Source organism: Anoplolepis gracilipes, chromosome 12, assembly GCF_047496725.1.
Source record: "Anoplolepis gracilipes chromosome 12, ASM4749672v1, whole genome shotgun sequence".
In the NCBI taxonomy this organism is placed as follows: Eukaryota; Metazoa; Arthropoda; class Insecta; order Hymenoptera; family Formicidae; genus Anoplolepis; species Anoplolepis gracilipes.
In genome coordinates this window covers 1,848,085-1,870,311 of record NC_132981.1, presented here as the reverse complement: position 1 = coordinate 1,870,311, position 22,227 = coordinate 1,848,085, and the positions used below count along the sequence as shown (strand labels likewise).

Below are 22,227 nucleotides of genomic sequence, written 5' to 3'. Positions count from 1 at the left end.
ATAAATAGCGCGTACGAGGCTCTCTTTGCTTATTTTAAGGAAAATTATCCGTGTTATTTTTCCAAACAACACGATTGTTCGTGCAAAATATTGATGTCAAAGAAATTGAAAAGACTCGAGCAAAACAAAAATCAATATGAACTATTCGTGTCACCAGTACACTCGCAGGATTATTAATGCACGAAATAAATTTTAACATCGGCTCTTATGAAGAGAGCATTTGCACACTGTTAATGGGCAGTGTACGCAATTAGCGGATAAAGTACGCGAAATTGCGATGTCGCGCGACGGCATTTAATTAAATGCAAACTTGTTTCTGCACGTCGTACAAAGAAAAAAATTACAGGTGTGCGCGTTACAAGATGAAATTTACATCTGTCGTTAAACGAAAGAATCTCTCGACATGTATTCAGGATATAACATTATTTTCTTTATTCGAAGCGGAAAACACGACATGTATTATAAATTCCTGTAAGAAGATCATAAAAGGAACATCGAATGTGGAATGGGGAAATCGGAAGATATATGTGATAATGCACGAGAAAAAATGAGCAATTGCCGAGAAGAGGCAAAAAAAAAAAAAAAAAGTATCTGGCAGCTGAAGAAAAAGACATACATAAAAGAGCGATATGGATCGAATGTTTTTGTTTGCCGAGATCACCGTAATTATGATCTCCTCCCAGGCATAAAAACAAGGAAAGTTCAGAAAAAGAGAAGAAATAAAACGACGAGGCCAAGAAGGTCAGAGGGAAGGAATAAAATTTTAATAAGAAGAGATAACAATACCTAATTGGTGCTTCTAAGAAGGAAAGAAGGAGGGAGAATCTCATTGTCAGGTTGAGACGGAAGGGAATATAATAATCGCGGAGAGAAGGGTTGCACGAAAGGGGACACGTGAGTGAGGAGGGCAGGAAAGGTGCGTGAAGGTGGTGAAAGGACGAGAGGGCCGCGGGAGGGAAACAGAACGACGAGGTGTGGGCGAAAGAGGGCGAGAGTGTAGCTGTAGGTTGATGCGGCATGCGCATGTTGGTACCTGCCTACGGCCACATCCCCGCAGTCCCAGAAAACTCGGATCAATAATCCATCCATTCCGGCTCGCAGTGAAAACTGTCGCTAAGCCGAAATAACGATGTCATTTCATCCTCGTCCCCGATCGAAACCGAGGGTAACGTCGATCATAAAAGCCCGATCAAAGACAGATGGAATGCAACATGCATTAGAGATCTTGAGAGGGCATCGATGATAAAGACAGGTGAAATGGCAACCTTTGGTGACCCTCAATTGCAGAAATAATAAGAAAAATTAGAAAAAATTTTTTTTTTTTTTTAAATAGTCACTAAAGAGGGTTTTACAATGCGTTGCCAGTTGCTCAAGATGGCAACTCTAGTTACTTCCAGTTGAAACAAGTAGTTGCGATTGTTAAAGAAAAATTGCCTAAATTTAACTTTCTTTAGCAATCGCAATTGCTTGTTTCAACCGGAAATAGCATTTTCTAATTAGAATTTGCCATCCTTAGCAACTGACAACTGGACATTGGCATTGTAGAACCCCCTTAAGACTATAAAACAATTGAACCAGTCAAAAAGGACGTAATATAGTTTTCAAAGAAGTAATTATCGTTAGTTAGAGTGATATTACAGTTATTGTCACGACAGTTTTAAAAGTTCCATAATTCGAGTGGAAGGGAAATACACTCTTTTTACATTAAATCTGTAGGTTTGGTTGTCTTCAGGCGTGTGTCTCAACTTTCCTTCAATATGGCGCAGACGAGACGCCAATTGGTTTTGGTGATTGGCAAGACAAAAAAAAAAAAAAAAAAAAAGACAAGCTTGAATGTTTCCAATAAAAATCTTTAGAAACTAATTAAAATAAAATTTTTTTAGTAATTCATTAATTAAAATTAGTGTTTTATTTTGTATAATGTCCCCTGCGAATTATCGAAAGATTCGAGACGAGAAATAATGATGTTGCACCTAAAATATAATTTACTGAGAATGAGATGAGACGAGAGCAGAGTTGTTGTTCGAAAGATAATTGGGATGTGCGGTGTGTACACTTTGTCTCAAGTTTCCCCCTAATGAGGATGAAAAGGTTTTAATTTTGTGTTCTGCGGAGGCGAAAACGCGTTACGAGCTATCCTTTCTCGAGAAACTCTCGACGGACAAGAGGAAGAAACGTCTAATCCTTTTAGCAACAATTTAATAGTGTTCGACAAATTACTGTCGACACCTTTATGTCACCTCGGTAGCTGGCCGTCGGAGAAAAATTTGACAGAACAGAGAGAGAGAGAGAGAGAGAGAGAGAGAGAGAGAGAGAGAGAGGTGCAATTTAGTAGACGACAAAATCTTTAAGCGAAGGCGTAGTTTAGTCTCGGGGAATATAGGTGACAAGATTGTCTTTCATGGATCATCGGGTAATTATATTATACTGACCTAAATTCCGCGCCGGAACAATTCGGTGAAATGTTGATGGAATCATCGTCGTTCAAAATTGACGCTGTTAGCTGTCAGTTATTAACAAATTGCTTAAGGGATGAGTTTGTCTCACCGGAATATATGTACGGGATGCCTTTCATCCAGCGAGAATTTTAACAATTTTTAAAACATTTTTTTTTAGTAATTAAATTTTTATTAATAAACTACTACTATAATATTTACAAACTAGACACACTATCATCCTGCGTCTGGCTCTTAATAGTCCGCGAAATTCAAGTGTCATATTGTTTGACGTATAGTCGCATTAATCTTTTGATTTTTTTAATTAACAAAGATATGGGGACCAAGATAAAGTCTAGCGACATTATCTAGAGCTCTCTCTCTCTCTCTCTCTCTCTCTCTCTCTTTCTCTCTTTATATATATAAGGGAGAGAAAGAGAGAGAATGTATGTATTTAATCCATATAAAATATATTTTTTTTACTTTATATCGGCAAAGTTAACGTTGTGGAAAAAACACTTCATAAATTTTATATATATATATATATATGTATACATAATATTATTTAATATACTATATATAGTCTTTTTATTCACTTCGTCTAACACTATAAACCAGAGTATATTGTGTATTATATGTCATTATATGTATATCGGATTCACATGATATGTTTTATTCGTGCGATTTCACAATACAAATACAAGAATAAAACCCTCTGAATTTTATACGTTTTATTCAATCAGATTTATTTGACGAGCGTACACTTGTGGATTGAGCAGACGGTTTTTACGGCTCGACGAGCATCGACGAAGATGCGCCAAAAAAAGAATCGATTTTATATTCGATTCATGCTTGTGGAATTTCGAAACATTGTCGATATAGATGAATTTGTTCATTCTCGCTTAACAGTAAGGGTGTTGGTTTTCTCGAAACTTAAGCAAAAAAAGGAAAAAGAAATCATTCCGAGAATTCTATATTATATGTATCTTGTTCCTATTTATATTGGTTTTATACACGCGCGATATCAAGTACCATGGTGGATATTGAATGCTTCGCTTTTTTTCGGTATCGTTTGCGAAGGATTTCGATAAAAAAAATTCTCAGTAATCTCCTGTACAGTCGAAAAATTGCGCAACATGAGAAGCTTCAGACACCGATGCTGTGCAGATTCCTATCGTATCAATAATACTGGCTATTCTATGTCAAAGAATCAGTTCGCCGCGTTCAAAGATATTATCGTACAATAAAAAATCCATACTTTGTAATTGTAACATATTTTTTTGCTCTACCTAATAATATTAAAAGGTATTTTTAATTTTTAAATGGTTCTCGGGCAATTTGAGGTGACAACTGGCAAATGTTTCGTTCGTATGTAATAATTAATAAGATGAAATTCGCAGGTATAAAGTCGTCGCGTCTACCGAAAGAGAGAAAGAGAGAGCGAAAGAGGGAGAGATTCTATCGCAATTGTTTTCCACTTTGTTCACACTTTATGACACTTATGACCCTCGTCTACATACAACCATTTTTTTCCCTCGACTCGTCGTCTTTCCCGATGTGATTTTATCTCCAAGTGCCATATCGCGCGTCGCAAGGGGACGAAGCAACGATACCTGACAATGCAATATATACCTGGTGATCGCATTACGCCGTCTCGCGCGAGCGCTTTCACAAAGTCGTTTTGACTTTGTACAGAGATGACGACTTGTGTTGAGTCACGTTTAAGATGAATAATACATTTACTAGGTGTCTATTCCTTTGAAAAATATGGAATTCTCAGAGGTTTCTTTTGTAGCTGGAAAAATCAGAGAAGTCTCTAAAATTTGTTAAAAAATTGTCTTTTTATCGTTCTTTCCTTATTGTAAATAATTGACAATCAGCTGATAAACTAAATTGTGAATTATATGTTTAAAATGTATTTAATAAATATATATTTGTTATTTTATCTGTGTTTATGCAGGGTATTTCTAAACCTATGTCGGAGATTTTAAGGGCGTATTCTAGGAGTCAAAATAAGAAAAAAAGTTTTTACAGACTAGGAGAAAAACGAAGATAAACGAATTGAGAATGTTCGGAACGTCTGCCACATAAACAATTCGTTTTTCTCCTAAACAACTAGTCTGACAAAAAATTTTAAGAATACCTTTTTTTTAAAGTTTCTTTTTCTCCTAAATCAAATAATTTCATTTATTTTTCGATGCGATAAAAAATAAAAAAAATTGTTGCCATGTGAAAATTAGCACTTCCCTATATCTCTCCCTCAAAATCAAACCAAATTGTCAAAATTACATGAAAATTAAAGTCACTATTAATTATTATGCTGTGCCAACAAAATTCATCCCCTGGTCTTTGAGAATCCCATCAATTTCTTTATAATTATTGAATATGCAGTATATATTCTTTATTTTAATTTTTAGCGATAAAAAAATGAAAAGTACAAGTAAAAAATGTTTACTTTACTATTCACAATTTTTTTAATACATTGCAAAAATTTAACACTTGAAACTCAAGTGGCTCTGTGTTTTTCCTTCGCATAAGTGAAAAGCAATAGAAAACGTTTACAATAAGAAAGACTTATTTTAGAAAGTGACATTAAAAAATCTTGAAAATAGTCTCTTTACCTGGAATTTTGAATAAAAATATCTGGAAGATCAGGAAATTTTTTACAAGATCTCACAGTTCGAATAATACATTCCTCCCGCGGCACAAGATGGAGTAACAACTGTTAACTCGATGCGTTTGTAACTTTCGGATATGTGGGCGCGGGCTTTAACGATCGACATGTGCAGGGGGTCCCTGGGGTCCCCGGGATCCCCCCTTCCTCCTGCCCGTAATCGACTTTTCTCGTTCCTTCGTTCGTTCGTTGCGTGTATGCAAGACGCTTGATATGCCGCGAGCACAATGCAAACGTGCTGTCTGATCCGGACAGGTTCTGTCTGACTCATAGGGTACCTACATCGGAGCAGGGTAGGTGGGTTCGGTCAAGCGGAAAAGGAAGGCGAGACGCAAATTCATTCATGCGTTTATTGCGAACTCGACCAAGAGATTCACCTTTGCGACGGTGGTCCTTTTCTGAGAATCCGGTTCGTAAATAATCGGCGAAATCACTGCCAGCAATTGTCCGACTGGACACGCCCGTTTTCATTTCGTCCGCGACAATGAAGTTGTGCACGCGAAACGTTTCGTTTCAAAGTCGAGGGATTCTTGCCGTTTTTTTGCATCAATGTTTCGAATCAATAGTACAATTTCTTTCCTATATGGAGAAAAGTTGTCTATATTGTACGTCATTAATTTCTTTATAATTAATAAATATCAATAGTAAAAGTATGAAATAAATGAATAATAAGAAGTATAAACAAAAAATCCCTAGATCACATCCAGTTTTGTGTTTGCTAAGAACATTTTAAAAAATCAAGTAGAATTGATATAACTTGTGACTAATTAATTTTCGATGATTATTTAATATTTTCTGTATTTTTCTGAAAGTACGTTTATTTTAGAATATTTTATTGTACATTTGTTGTAAAAGTTAATCTATATTTATAAATAAATTAATTATACATCACAATGTTTTTTTAAAATTGTACTCATGCAGTTTGAGAAGATTTGGTAAAAAAAAAAATTAATTAAGATAAATAAAATTGGGCTAAGAAGAGCTGAGTACAAGATTAATAACACGAAAATAGAATAAAATTCCTAATTTTTAAATTTTTAGGCAAATTTATTAAGACGTTTTAATCTCGCTTTGGGCCATTCTCATTAAAATAAATTAATAAAAAAGACTACATATTATGTAATCAAAATAATATTCTAAAAATTATAGTAAAAGTATTCCCGTACACGGAGCTTTCGATCAATTAGAGAAACAATGCAATGTAAAAAAAATATGCTGCATTCAACCACAATAATAAAAATGTATTATTGTCTTCCAACTGTACTTATATTATGTAATAATTATTATTTTATTAATTTTATTATTTTATAATTATTATTATTATTTTATGTTAAATATTTTTTCTTTATTTGTTACTGATAAGATATGATTTATTTTATTAATAAAAATATGTTATTTGTTAATTATTATATGTTGAATATTTCTGCATTTTTATTCTTAATAATATATATATAAATATTATATATATTATTAAGAATAAAAATACAGAAATATTCAGAGTAAATGATTTCTTTTTTTCATTCATATATTTTTTTTATTTTCATTCGCAAATTTATTATTTTTAAAGAAAATATTATTTTAGAAACTGATAGGTATGATTTAGGAGACCAATTGTTTAAATGGTATTTTTTACACTATATGTGTCATAAAAAGATTTATAATAAATTAATTTTTTCTTCATACAAGATTAAAGGTTTAATATGAGTGCTTTAAACATCAAGCTAAAATGCTCAATATAAATTTACGTTCAATTTAATGCCAAATAGGAAATATAATAATCTCGTAAATTTTACGATATTGACAACTTTCCTTTATATTTGGAAAAATAAACATTGACATGTCGTATCCTCGTAATTTTTAACTCATTATATCACGGAGATCGAATTGCCACGTCTCACGTAAATTGGGATAAAATAATGACGTAATAAGACGACGAGAAACTTGATCGACGACGGTATCTCTCGATTCTAGCCGGCTGAACATGCTCGGAATAGCGAAAGGGTTAATGCGCACTTTACGCCGCTTCATTGATTACGAGTGTGATGTACATACGTGCGAATAATATGACATAACACTCGCGTCAATAAATCGGAGCTTTCCTGTACGAGAAGAGCGTAAGCCGAGTCTATTTCCTCTCGCTCGCTCGGAGATCAAAAGGGAAACCGGCACCGAAATATTGGAAGGCACTGAATATCAATATATCGCGCCCTTCGCAAAATGCATTTTGCGTTTTTATTAAACGCGACGCGGGAGAAATGTGCGAATGGAAAGGTAAGATAGGCAGGGAACTTTTGCGAGTATGCGTGATCTGTACGTGTGAATATAGATATGAATGTATGTACTATATGATCGTAGGATTGGCATATCAACGTTTTATGTACCGGGGGTCCGGTAATACATATGTAAATATATATAGATATTCTTGTACGCGTGTGTGCACGTATTGTATATACATATATATAAGTATATATAGACACAAGGTAGGAAGGCATAGTTGCCGACATGAATCATGATTGAGGACGTGGGGAGGATCGAGAAAGTTGGAGTTACACGATGCCGGTATTATCCGAGTGGATCGCGGCTTTGGGGATTTGTCAAATTAGATTGTACGGATCATCTGCGAGGTTCATCTCGAGGTTCTGTCACCTGACGTTCCGCGTGTTGCATTCAAATGGAAACTTCGTAAATTATACGCGTTAATCTCTGAGCGAATTTCCTGATTGTTGATGTCGTTCAAGAAGTAATCTACGTTTTGCGTTAAAAAGACTTTAAATTTCTTTACGTTTCTTATATCACAAATATATCCTGTTTAATTATCATGTTTTCTTATAAATATTATATGAGAATTTTTAGAGAAAAAAATATATTAATTTATTATATAAGTAGTATATATTAATATACTGTTGTGATATATTAATTGTGATATATTAATGTATAATATATTATAATATGTTATATTAATATATTATACAAATTAATATAAAGAATTATATAAAGATTAAGATACTTATACAATGAAAGAATTAAAGGACCACTTTCTTATTAAAAAAAAAAACAATTTAAAGAGAAAAGTTAGCACTTTAAATGCTTCTATTATTTTTTCAATTATTATTCATTTTTAAAGCGTAAGTGTTACTTAAAAATCAAGTAAAAATTACACTTTTATCTTTTTTTATTTAAATCAATGAAAGTTAATTAATAAAAAAACGCTAAAAGTTTCATAAACTCCACAACATTTACAAGTAGAAAGCATTCCAGTTAATCCTACAAAAGGTCGAAGTATTAAGTTTTTCTTCTGTACACTTTAAAAATTTAAATTAATGATTATTGTATGATCATTTTTTCATTACTTGTAAGCGTTCAAAGTCAATAACTCAATTTTGCTCGGCGAAAAAAAGTTATAGAACATTCATTAAAAAAGAAATTAAAGCTAAAACTCTGCTCTTTAATATCAAATTAATGAAATCGTGCCAGGATTTTTTTTTAATTTTATATTCTTAGACAAACTTTTGAAAAATTTGTTTAATCGACAGACGTCGCTTTCTTACAATTTTGTAATTAATAGAAAGAATTGAAATTCAATCAAGATTCGAAAATTAGATACTTCAAGCTTTTTTATTGATTTTATTCCGATTATTTTTAAGGAAATTGCACCTACTTGAAAATTGTTTTTTTTTTTTTTTTTTATATGAAAGAAAGTGGCCCTTTAATTTTTTTGCGTAGTGTATATATTTACATAATTATGTAGATATACATAATAATATATTATATATTTCCTTTCCTTTCATCTCTTTCTTCTCTTTGAAAATTTTTTATATAATATATGCATATTGTATAACAAATTGTATGTACAAAATTATTTACATACACACACACACATATTTCTGTAATTATATTATATAAATCTGAAAAAAGATTATTTTTCTATTTAGAAAAAATATTTACTTTAATAAATATCTTGCTATAGAAATAATTTTTAATGATGTAGATATTATACGTCAATGTAAAACAGTATGAAATTTGGCAAATTTATGGCATGTAGTAAATGGGTTAAGGATACTGAAGGGACTGGTATATTTTAATAGTACACTACTTGTGAACCAAGTACAAACGAGCTTTTCCATCTAGCTACTCGAAGAATTGAGAGCCCGAATACATTATGGCTGCATAATTTACGAAGTGACTTGTACGATAATAATTATACGTGACCCTAATACATGTCTACGTTAATTAACGTTTACGGAGAAACCAGATAAGATATATATAATAATGTTCGAAAACTTATCTTGATGGAATCTAATGTACCTTTGAACAAAATTATTACGATAATTTTCATCTTCATTTTTTTGTAAGTAAATAAATTTCATAAATTATTACAAATTCTGGAAATCGAACGCACGTAAAAGATAAACGTCATAAATTAAAATCTCGCAGTAATAACTATTAATAATAATAATAATGTTTTACTTATTTATTTATTAACTATTAATAATGTATAATCTATTAAAATGTAATTAATTGCAAAAATAAACGCGAAGAAGGAAATTTCCCTTATTTTATTGCTTTATTTAAATTTTTGTAAGCTTTTTTTCTCTGCACATTTTTATTTCACGTGTCATCCCAACGTGTCGGTCATTATTTCGCGGACGAAATAAGAGCGGGGTGCGGTTGACCATTTCACACTTTCGGCGTGTGTGCGTGCAACTGAATATAGCAGATCTAATTTTATCGTGGCATTTGCCACGCCAGTTCGCTTTCTCACTCTCTGTCGCGAGTCGGAGAGTCGCGGGACTTCGCCTCTCGACTACCTCGTTCTTGAACCTGACCCCGAGACCAATACACGCACAACCGTCGTAAATAAATGCCAGAGAGACAGTACTCTGTAAAGGGTTCTTTTTCCATTGAATTATGGTTCTTTAATTCTAATTGCACGTATATTTTTGACTTCTACAACATCGTTTATCTCTTGATTAAGGATGTTTAGTACCTATTTTTAAAAATATAGGAATTTAATAAAATTTGCACAGATTGTTCTGATACATGTTCAGAGACTTATAAAAAAACCTAGAGTTGATTAACTGAAGCAATCAAAAGTATCAAAAATTTTAATTTGTAATGAATTTACCCGTCGATATTATTATAAATATAATTATTTTGTGGATCTAATTATAAGTAAAAGTATTAATATAAATATCATTATTTATATAAATAAGTATAAATATAATTATTTCTGTCCTTTTTAGCCCTTAAATTGATACGATTACAGATTTTCTATCTTATAAAAAATCTGTGATTGTGTTGATTTAAGAGTTAAAATAGATAGAAATAATAATAAGAATTTATTCAAAATTTGCAAAAATATAGTTTAAATATAGAGGAAATATCTGATCACATAATTTTGGTCAAGTACTGACCAGTTCAAAAGATATTGAATATAATTTTCTCAATTTCGTCCTATTATCCGAGATGACATATTATTTATTGTGAAAACGTGGCAACATAACATTCAGCTGAGCCTTCTTTTGACATTTTTAAATAACTTATCTTTTCATCTGAAAAAGCCTCTATATACAAACGTGTAAGCGAGAAACGACTAGGCCTCATATGTCAATTTGCAATTTGACCAACTTATGAAAAATTACCATGTTGCCACATTTCTTTCTTCTCGGAGAAATGACAAATTATTAAAATTATCAAAGAAATAGTTAAAAATCTTGTATATTTTGTCATTATTCACTATTATAATTTTTATTCTGACATTTTAAATTACTCTGTACGAGTAAATTCTTTTATTTTTATAATTCAAATTTTGTGCTGTAATGTTGAAATCGAGGTACCGTCAATGATAAAAGTTTCTCATTATAAGTTAAGAAACACGAAAATTCTCCGAAAAAAAGCAACAGAAGTTAGAAAATACATTTCTACACCCTAGCTATGAATAAATAATAAGATTTTATGCAATCTTTATAATAATCATATATTAAGATATATGAGAAAAATATATATTCGTCAATTTCGACTACTTTTTGCTCCGATGGTAGGTGCTAAACATCCTTAATAAAGCTAATCAAATATGAACGTTTATTTTTATCTTTGCTTTTAAAATTTTAATATTTACATTTGATTCTCTGTCAATCAATATCTCTTAAACAATTCCTTTAATATTAATGTATTACCAACTTATCCCACTTTTATCGTATGGCTTCGAATTCAAACTTTGAGTGTAAACTTTAATATGTATCTACATATTCGGATAGTTTAACGTTCTAAAGTTAATGTACAAGACACCTCCAAAGTGCCCTCAATTCATTAGGTTTGCAACTGCAGAAAGCCAAAGAGGTTTGCTCCAATTCACTAGACTTTGATTCAATTAGTCGATTAAAACTTTGTTGATGATTATATTCACACATATTGACTGATCGGGGGTTAAATAAATATTATTGCGATAAAGTTAGATTTCTGCGTTATAGATTTTAATAAAATAGGAATAAAACAAAATAGTTTCCGCGATATAAATAAATATGACAACGCTAGAGAGTTAGAGAGAGAAAGAAGGTATTGTATAAAAGGACGGAAATAAATTTCCATATTTGACTGACGTGAAAAAAGGAGAGAGGGATGTATCTTTTTATTATTTATATATATATATAAAATGTTTTCCTGTAGCATTGAAGATCTCAGTGAAATTATATCGTGCTTAATTCCTGATTACGGCAAGGCCATAAAGTAATCGTAAGCAATAGTGCGTGGTGGATATAAACGATCCGCTGATCGCAGACGATGTGGTCGTGCGTCCCTAAGCGAGGACAAGTGTAGACCTCGTGAAGCCGAAGCAATTCAGACACGCTTGAACTACAAACGGGTCACGTTACCTAGGAACCTACGGTTCATAGCACATTCATCTTTTTCCCTCGCTCTTGCATTGTCACCATCCTGTTGACGGCGTCGATTTTGCTTCGAAATGAACTTAACATACATCAGCGAACAAATTTGCAGCCGGCGATGGTGAAATACATGCGCGGGAAAACTTGTGCCAAAACTTTCGTTTCATCGTGGTTGCCATCGTATCTGCGTTTAGACTTTACGTCAGATATAAATTCAACGGAAATCTCTGACGTAAAACAATTCGCAAGAGTGTTCTCTTCAAGGATTCTTTCCGTGCTCTTTTTCCTCTCTTATCTGGATTAGGAATAATCAGATTTTCTCCGACGAATATCATAAAAAATTTATCGCTTCAAAATCCGCGCGGATCTTACATATTTACGGAATTACGTTCGTCCATTTCCACTTCGCTCTCACATCGACTGTAATAAATGCGTATACACGTTGGAAGAAAATGCCAACGGACGCCAACGCGCGCCTCTCTTCCGCTTCCTTCATTAATCATCCGACAAGATTGGAATTTTTCCTACGTTCTATGGCATCCACGACGCAGTCCACGTTATTGCTAAGTGGATATGTATATTTGAAAGGTAGACTGAAAAGAGAACGAGAGAGGAAGAAATGCATTCATGACGGGGTGGTCGGGCAAGTTTCGCAATGCGAGATGCAAGAGAGGCGCATAATCCACAGTGGGCGAGCCCCTTTTTCATTTCCTCTCTTCTCTCTCTCTCTGTATCATAGATGCATCTCGATGTCTAGACGAGCGAGCTGTACGGCAACAATTATGAAAATCCACGTGCTTTGACCTCGCCCGTGAGTCATCGCATTCATTTTCGGCCGCGAAGAAGTCGCAGCTGGTGCGCGATCCCAATTGACGTGAGCGTTAAATTGTCGGCGCGAATTACACTTAACCGTTCAGTTTATGCGGCCGTTTCATCCCTCAGCGTTAGCACTTTGATCATTTTATAGCAGTTTGCCTGAATAATGTATAACGCGATATAAATTACATCGTGCATTGCAATCTCTATAAAATTCGAAATCGTTTCGATATGCAATTACTTGAAGCAATTTTAATGCATTTTTTTTCACTCTCGTATTTTTTTACAATTTTATATATTTTTTTACATTTTTATATATATTTTTTTTACATCTCTCTCACATGTATAGGAATATGCATTAGTTAAGATTAATTCTTCGCGCGATACTGCTTATTAAAAAATATTTAAAGCTGAAATTACAGTAGCGTGAAATTACAGTGATATACAAAATTAATAGATTGTATTATATTTCTCTTTAATTAAATTTAATTTCTAAAATATCTATTTTTTTATATATTGTATGTATATTACGAAAAATATTACAGAGGGTGAAGAATAGTATTAGATACTCTGGGCATATTTTTTATATTTAGCTCGTTTATTATTTCAAATCTACTGACCGCTTTGTTTCCATCTACGTCATGACCGAGATATTTGTGCTACATCGTGAAAAGTGGCATAATTACAATCTTTATTCCGGATAAAATTTTACAAGAGAAAAGAGAAAAAATAGAAAAGAATTTCTTTTTCTATCGTTTTTTCTCAGAAAGGTATTTTAGAATATCAAGATATTGGAATTTTTATAATTTCTGGTAAACATAATTTTCCTCTAAAATAAAATATCCCTTTTTTTTACCACGGTTTTTCGACGCAAAAAGGACGCTCCCTGTCACATCTACTTTCAATCCTTGATTCAGGTCTTCGCCCTTGTCTTGGAAATATAAATAGCTACGAGTGAGCTAGGTCGATCTCTATGCTCCCTCTACCGAGGTCATGCACTGCATTTCTGAGTATCCGCTACTATTTTCCTCTCCGAATCTACTTTCGGCCTGTCAAACTCCACATTCGATCAAAGACCCTTGACAGAACAAAATCAAACTAACAATAAGACATGATCACATATATTTATATTTATTAATATTATTAATCGAATCACGCGCATATCGCATGCATATGTATATATTTTTATACATGTTATTAAATTTATGTTAAATTATGATATTTATATTAAGTTTATACACATGTATAAAATTTATATATTATTCCAAATATAGACTTGAAACTTTATCTCCTCTCCCCCCAAAAAAATATTTGTATAAAATCAATTTTATATTATACATCTATTTTTTATCTTTCTTTTTTTTTATTTATATGAAACAAAAAATTTTAAAATAAAACATGTACGCGGATTATCTGTGAGCAGTAACGGAGGTCGTCACATTGACCTCCTCTTCAGCATTTTCTTTGGAAAGATTAATCGGGAACGGCGTCAGCAATTTTCCTAGAAACTTTTCGACCCTCTTACGTTACAAAGGCTTTACATTCCGCTTATATTTCAGTTAGCCGATATTTGCGGTATCCTCAAGAGATGTTAGAACACTGGCACGTTTGTACTTATAACGGATATTCCATTGCGATTATCGTCCTGCTGCAGTTGAAAATTCCAATTGCACAGAGACGTATTATTCTCGTATTTTCGTGAAAAGGTAAAATATACAGTTTTCCTCTTCAAATTCATGTAAAATAATTTTTAAACATTATTTTCTGTAGAGGAGTTAAAGAATATATTATATATACGTATAATGATCTTTTTCCGGTGCTATGTTAAAGCGGTACGTCACGCCGCACGTGTACTTACTACACGCATCGTAGACGCGTTGCAGGCAGGAGGACAACGAGAAACCATTTCTAAACATAGTCGGGACAAACCCAACATTCCCGGCATCCAACGGCTAAGGGAAAAAAAAGGAAGTCAAATGCAAATCGAGAAACGCGAGCGCGCTAAGAGATGTACGAAGCTGCCGTGAAGAAACGTGCAGTTTTGTCTATACTTAGCTTGAGCTACTAATCCATAGGGACATGGCGAGTGTCAAATATCTCTCATATGTATCCGCGAGAGATCACAAGAATTAATAGGATAGAATTTTTCATTTCGAAAATATAGTATAGAAATTGTTTCGAATAATTATTTTCTATTTCGAATCTAATAATAATATGCATCAGCCATTTTTACAATGTCAAGAATTTCTTCGTCTTCGTGCGATGATATTAGTTTGCTCGGTTTGCAGAAATTTTACAGGTCAGTAATAAAATCAAATTCTCTGTGTAACATGACTTTACGGAGGAGACCTTGTTGAGATGAAATCCTGGCCTTGGATCTTTTTCCCTTTTTATAAATAAGTACACTCCGCATTACCGCTGACAATCGTGAAAACATCCTACGCTTTTCGCATAACGATTGCCTATTTAGATACATCCTCATTGTGCGAGAGATAGAAGCGACATGTCAGAACCGTCACATGTTAAAACCGGAAACACCGCGGGACACTGGATACGTTGACGTCTGTGACTTGAAAATGTGACATGTATACGTGCGTGCTTACACGTATTTTCATACTCGTATGTACAAACTGACCGCGATATATATCGCTCTTATGATTAAAAGCAGGATTGAACGGTGAAACAAATGCACGGTACCATTTTTAACACGATGACAGCTGTCATTTTATTCACGAAGCGTTCTTCTCTCGTTCCAATTGTCGAAATTCGCACAATCGAATCTATTCACTCGTCTGCGTTTTTACTCGACAGAATTCTATACGGTTCTTTCGATTTCGCGAATCATTCGTCTCATTACACGGGAACGCGCGATTCACGAGCATACACGTGATCTACATGGACAATTTAATTAAAGCAATCTAGTTTTAATTAACAGGCACTTTACCCTTAACTGCAATTGCAAACCGTATTTATCCTTGGCATTGTGTGTTCTAATTAAATTACCAATCTAAAGAAACGAATATTCGGTAGAGACAACAAAAAGATCTAACCTGACAAATTAAAAAAAAAAAAGAATAATGAAAGATTTCTAGGGAATATCCACGGATTGACAGATATTCGATATTTAAAATCCCCTTTTCTCCCACTGATAAGTTCCATTTTTCTCGAGTCCTCATTTAACGTACCGTCGAGTTATCGATTCATTACACGCATAGACTGATACTCTTTTATAATAGTCACGCGTTTAATTAATAGCATTTGGCTTCCTTAATTGACTAAGTAAGTTATACATTGACGCAATGCCGTTTCGAGTGCTCGAGTTAAATAGTGAATGAACAGACGATACGATAATGCGTCATAGAATTCATTAGCTACAATTAGCAACCACTTCGATAACAAACGAGAGAATAAGAGACCTATCGGCGAAATGCTCGGCCTCACGCGAGAACATTATTTATCTCAAATAAATGGAAGCTGCAAAAATAACTGTAAGCAAAACGTGAAATATGCATCAGAGAACCTTAACTTAAATTTTACATCATTAATCTGCCGATAATAATTAATCAACATACTAATTAATTATTTAGTAATTAACTGTGCGGTTAATTATTTAATCAATTAACTATATAAGCCCGCGTTATCAAATTAATTATCAAATTTACGCGAATTTTGGCGAAAATTGCCCTAAAACTGTCATAATTTCTGCAAGTTGATTCCTGAAGTTATAAAAGCGCAAATATAATATTTCTCGAATTAACCCTTTGAGTCACAAATTTTTCTAATTGTCAGTATTTTATAAAATTTGTTATATAAGGGTTTTTGGGGTCGCTGATTACGAATTCGTTGTCAGATTTTCAAAATTCCAGATGGCGGATCCAATATGGCGGACGAAATTTTACTTCCGCCATATTGGATCCTTATATTAAATTTTGGAAATTAAATTTTTTTTTCCTTTAGATTCAGATTCTGCGATCTAAAAAGACCTTCAGAGAAAAAATTTAAAAAAGAATACCACTGTTACTTTCAATGTAGAACAGAAAATATTGTTTTTTATATATTTTTTATCAAAACAAGGAGGATTTAACAAAAACAACACGGTGGAAAATTCTAAGAAAATTCTGAAAAGTACTTTAGAGTGTACTAAGATTATAAAAAAATTGCCGTATTGATTGTCATAATAGATTAGTAGAAAATGCATTTTTTCGTAAAAAAATACTAATTTTGACTGTTTGTTTATATTGTATATGGTATTTTTGCAATTAACAATTAATGACTGTTCATATTTTTTTACACTTATTGATGTTCTAGAGACTTTGTAGAAACAAAAAATCCGGTATTTGTTGATAAAAAAGTAGTTAAAACAATAAAAAACTACGAAAAAGAAGGTGGGTTTCTGGGTGACCAATTGTGACTCAAAGGGTTAATTATGGAGATTATTTTTTCAATTTTTGAAAAAATTAGTCTTTCAATTCTGTCAAAGAATTTTTGCTGATGATGCATCTTATATTGGAGAAGTCGGGATGGATTCCGCTCGAAGTGATACTCGATCTATGCAAATTTTCGGGTCTGTCGCAATCGCTCTGACACTTATTGCGATTGAAACCGGTGGGAATCGGTGAGCATTAAGTAACATGATCCACGAGGAACGGCTTCTCTCACGTATCAGCCGGGGCTTCCAATCAGTTTGACACATCAAGTACACTCGATGTATTCAGCTGCGACGACGCAATATAATTTTTCGCTGCTTGCTTATATGTATATAGAATAACAAACTTCTTTTTTTTGTTTTTTAATTTATTCCATTCGTGCTGCTTATTATAAAGATTTTACAATTTTCTCAAATTTTATACTCGATATTAATCTACACAATTGATCGAAAAAGTTATTTACTCAAAATCTGCTTAAGCAATCGTAATTGCAGAAATGCATGGAAAAGTATGGAAAATTAGTGGAATGTAACTTTAATTAATTAACGAATCCGATTCGTTTGGGCAAAGTTCGTCTGAACTTGCATAATTCGCGGTTTTAACTGTAATTTCGCGAGAATGTGAATATGTTTCATCAGTCGCGGTTAAAAATAGCATCCACGTTTACTGGAAAGTATGCAACACGTATTTACTTATTGGAGGATAAAATTGGAGGCAACGAAAGATTGCCGAGCGGAGATTCCGTCGCGCTTCTCGTTCGTTTACTTTCTTTATTTTTTTTTTTTTTTCTTTGTTAATTTCTCCGGCTCGTCTTTATTCTCGGCATTGATTGATACTACAATGTTGCTAAGCAACGTCTCGAACCGGACTTGTCTGTGTACACGCCAGTATAGAATTACAGGCGAGAGCCAGTTGGAACTCCCTTGGCAACGAGTTACGTTCCATTGTGCTGCATCATCAATTCTTTAATTCGACACAAGACAGCAGGCGGAAATTTTTTAACACTTCCTCCTGTAAAAAGCGTTCTAAGAAAAACTTTGCACCTTGATTAAATCATGAAATATGGATAAGATCGAATTTCAAAAATTTACTGCACAAAATTGAGAGATAAATATTAATGTATCTTCTCAATATATACATATACGTATAAAAATATGATATATTTCTTTTCAAACACATATAATAATATGTTAGTATTAATAAGAATAAAACATCACACTTCATTCTTTGTTGTATATTTTAATGTTATTTTTTTTATTGCTTTTTTATAATTTTTCCTAAATGTATCTGGAATAATAAATTGAGAGCATCGAAAACTTTTTGCACGATGTGTCAAAAGTAGAGTATCCCCGCATTAAAGTTGGCAATGGAGGGTGAGTACAGGATATGCGGCGATCGATTGCCAGCTGGCATGGAACCACGTGACGGGTGCGGTGTCGGTGACGTCACGAAACGACCGCCCCGTGCAATTCACTCTCATGACAGACTGAGATCGCTGATTCATTTATCCTAATTATCGCATTAAGTCATGATAGAAATGCATTCTTTCTCGTTTCTCTTATTACATTAATTGTGTATATATAATAAATTATAATTAATGTTTTCTTTCATGTATAGAAAATAAATTTGCAAATTTACGAATGAAAAATGCTATTAGCATTTTCAAGTTAAATCCTTGTACATTATTGTATTAATTATTTTTCATAATACGTTTTTTTCTTTATTGATTATTTTAAATACAAACAACTTTTTATACATAAAGATTGTCTTTTAATGGCTAATGAATTCATTCTTTTGGGTGTGTACACGAAATTATCTAATTTATAAACATAATGCATTATAAGTACATTAACAAAAAAATATTACAAATAAATATATTTGTATTAACTTTTGTATCTATTTCTCAACCTGTACCATAAATATATACTTTTTTATTCATTAATAAAATCTGGAAAAACATGCGTTCGAAAAACTGTACCTGGTAATACAATACTTAATTTACCTTTCTCATCAATCAAATCATAACTGAGCTTGACAGGTTCTACATAGCTCGACATCTTAACCTTAACCTTACATCACTCGGTGGCTGAATTACCCTTGCTTTATTGAAGCCAAACCGCTGCAGTTTTGCACATTTGTACGCAGTTATTATCACTAACCTGTAAACGTCTTACACTTCGATGATAACTGGGTTGGGATTTATCATGACGCACAATTTTAAATGCATGTTATAAATGCAACATATTATAATTAACAGTAATTAAGTAAAAATTTAAAACCTTTTATCAAAAAGATTGGAAAAAGTTTTTCATATATGAAAAATATATAATAACATATAATAGCATAATAGTATATATAATAATTGCATATGAAAAATTTTTATAGTTTAATAATATTTAAAGAATATAATCTTTTTTAAAAATATTCAGATCTAACAATAAGTGGAATAATTGTTGAAATGACAATCATAATCTCCAGATTATGTACTTTTTCTCTGTTATCTAATTTCTGAGATATAAATATCCGTTTAGAGCAATTCCAAGCTCTTTAGTTTACATACAACAATGATCTAAAACGGGAACAACCTACTTTTCATTCAAAATATCAGAGCCAGTTTCGGGAAAGCTTGGTCAAATTTATGAGAAAGCATGTCGCTGGAAACCTAAAATTACATTTGATCTTGAAGAGCATTGATTTATATGCAGATTTTATTCTTAAAACTTTCCGATACTGCGATAATTTACTTAACATGTACAAAGAATATTTTACTTTTAAAGTTTGCCTATACTTAACAATCATTGATTTTCTTGATGTTGCAGGTTTTCTATCATGGGACAAAGACAGTTGTCATGTCGATCTGGAGAAGGAACTATTGGCCTTAGTAGCACAAGCCCCCGAAGGCGAAGAAGCCAGAAATGGTAATTACAAAAATATATTAATTCCACCACACACACATTTTATATTTATATATATAAGTTATATTTACCTATACAGCACAGATCATTGCAATTACATTGCAGCAACGTTGCAATATTGCAAATTGCAATGAAACATTACAAAAACATTGCAGAGATATAAATGCACAAAATATTAGCACAGTTGTTGCAACATAACATAAATATTTCGGAAAAATTTCAAAATCAAAATTCTATAATTATATTTTTTAGGCTAAAACGTCTAGGAAGCATATAAAATATGAAAAAGTTGAACTTAAAATAAATCTTTGCAATAATATATTTATCTAAGAAATATTATATTATAAATTTACATATAATAAATTATATATATAATTTTATGTAAATTTATAATATAATATTTTTTAGGTAAAAAATTGTTACAAACATTTAAGTTCAACTTTTTCGCATTTTATGTGTTCATATGCTTCTGATATTTATCTATCAGAAAAATATTATTCTTATATGCATTACTCGACGGTTGCAGTAACAATGCATTATTGAAAATTCATAACATTGCAATATTGCTATAATATTTCGTTGCAATCTTCCTGAAGGCGGACATTTTAACGTTACTGCAATATCACAGCAATAATGCATCAGCAACATTTTGCAGTGAATTTTCAATATGGCAATATTGTGGTGAAAGATTGTTGCAATGTGTATACAATCTTTCTGTGCTGTATGGGATACATACAAAATACGAGCGTTATTATTTTTTTATTATTTCGTATTTCTTATACTTAATATACTTTGTGTTTAATATAATCCGTTAGTAAGAGATTGAATGGGATTTTAGGTGAAAGATTGATTCAATATGCCACCGAGAATCTCGTGACAGAAGTTCTCATTCACCCGCAGACAAATACATTGTTACAGTGTATTCGCAATCTCCTTGCAAGCTTCACGAAACATCGGCACATCATACATGCTGGATATACATTCGGCGGCAATGGTTCCTGGATATTGCAGGTATTTCCAAGAAAATATACTATACGCAATCGTTGATTCGAGAAAAAAACTATTTTTTAATTAATGCCGCGAAAGTCGCTCGAAATGTCGACCGGAATAATCTTGGATTAGAAACATATTCAGTAATTGTTATTCAGGATGGAACCTTCAGTCTCGCAGACTTTCTGGATGCATTCAGCGAACATGAAGTGCAGAGAGTCCTTCGTGCCTACGAGAATAGCGTTACTGTAGATATACATTGTGCGGGTGTCGGCGATTGGACGACAAGTCGATTATCGAAGGAGGCTTGTTGCAGGTGTGTACCGGTCGTCTTTTGTTCGACAGAACTGAAATAGTTTTAATTCATTGTACAATTGACTCGTGTGTCATAAAAATATAATGTTTTATGAAGTTTGATAAAAAAATTTTTTTAATATAAATAAATGTTATGTATACCTATATGAGAGAGAGAGAGAGACCTTTTTTTTTTTTCTCTCTTTCTCTTTCTTTCTTTTTCTATGTTTCTATCCGTGATATGTTATGTCCATCTTCTGTTTGCAGATTTTGCAGAGTCAGAGTGAATCCCGACGATGTCCTTACAGCTGGCGTGCCGGCTATCACTAGTTTCACGAATTACATCGGACAGTACCTCCTGCCGCAAACGTTAGACCAGCTTATGGAACCGTCGGACGTTGTCGGAAACATTAGATTTAGCCATCCGACCTTATACGTCTTCCCCGGTGGGCAAGGTGACGCCGCGCTTTTTGGTATAAACGGTTTTAACATGCTCGTTGACGGCGGCTTCGCCAGAAAAGCCTGCTTCTGGGACTTCACCAGACATCTAGACCGATTGGATGCAGTTCTAGTCACTAGGATAAATAATAGCAACATTGGTGGCATGTTTAGCGTCCTCCGCAAGAAGAAAGAGTTACACGTCTACCCTCAAATCGGCCATTTCTTCTGTAACTTAGTTGTAAGTAGTTATCAACATTCAACATTTTTTATTTTCTCTAACATTTTTATCAATAATAATAATTAAGTAATATTAACGTTCTGCTGTACACTATCCTAACAATATTTGCTGTT

The 22,227-nt window shown here is 32.8% G+C and overlaps 1 protein-coding gene across 3 annotated transcripts in view; it reads left to right on the top strand.

The window, feature by feature from the left end:
• LOC140671779 (uncharacterized) overlaps window positions 1-22,227 on the top strand; it is a 57,223-nt gene that overhangs the window by 12,473 nt on the left and 22,523 nt on the right. For all 3 annotated transcript variants that reach the window (XM_072903373.1, XM_072903371.1, XM_072903372.1), the window contains exons 4-7: window positions 20,056-20,154; window positions 20,990-21,162; window positions 21,300-21,457; window positions 21,703-22,114. In XM_072903373.1, the coding sequence (XP_072759474.1) occupies window positions 20,056-20,154; window positions 20,990-21,162; window positions 21,300-21,457; window positions 21,703-22,114 (842 nt within the window). The remainder of the gene's footprint in view (window positions 1-20,055; window positions 20,155-20,989; window positions 21,163-21,299; window positions 21,458-21,702; window positions 22,115-22,227) is intronic.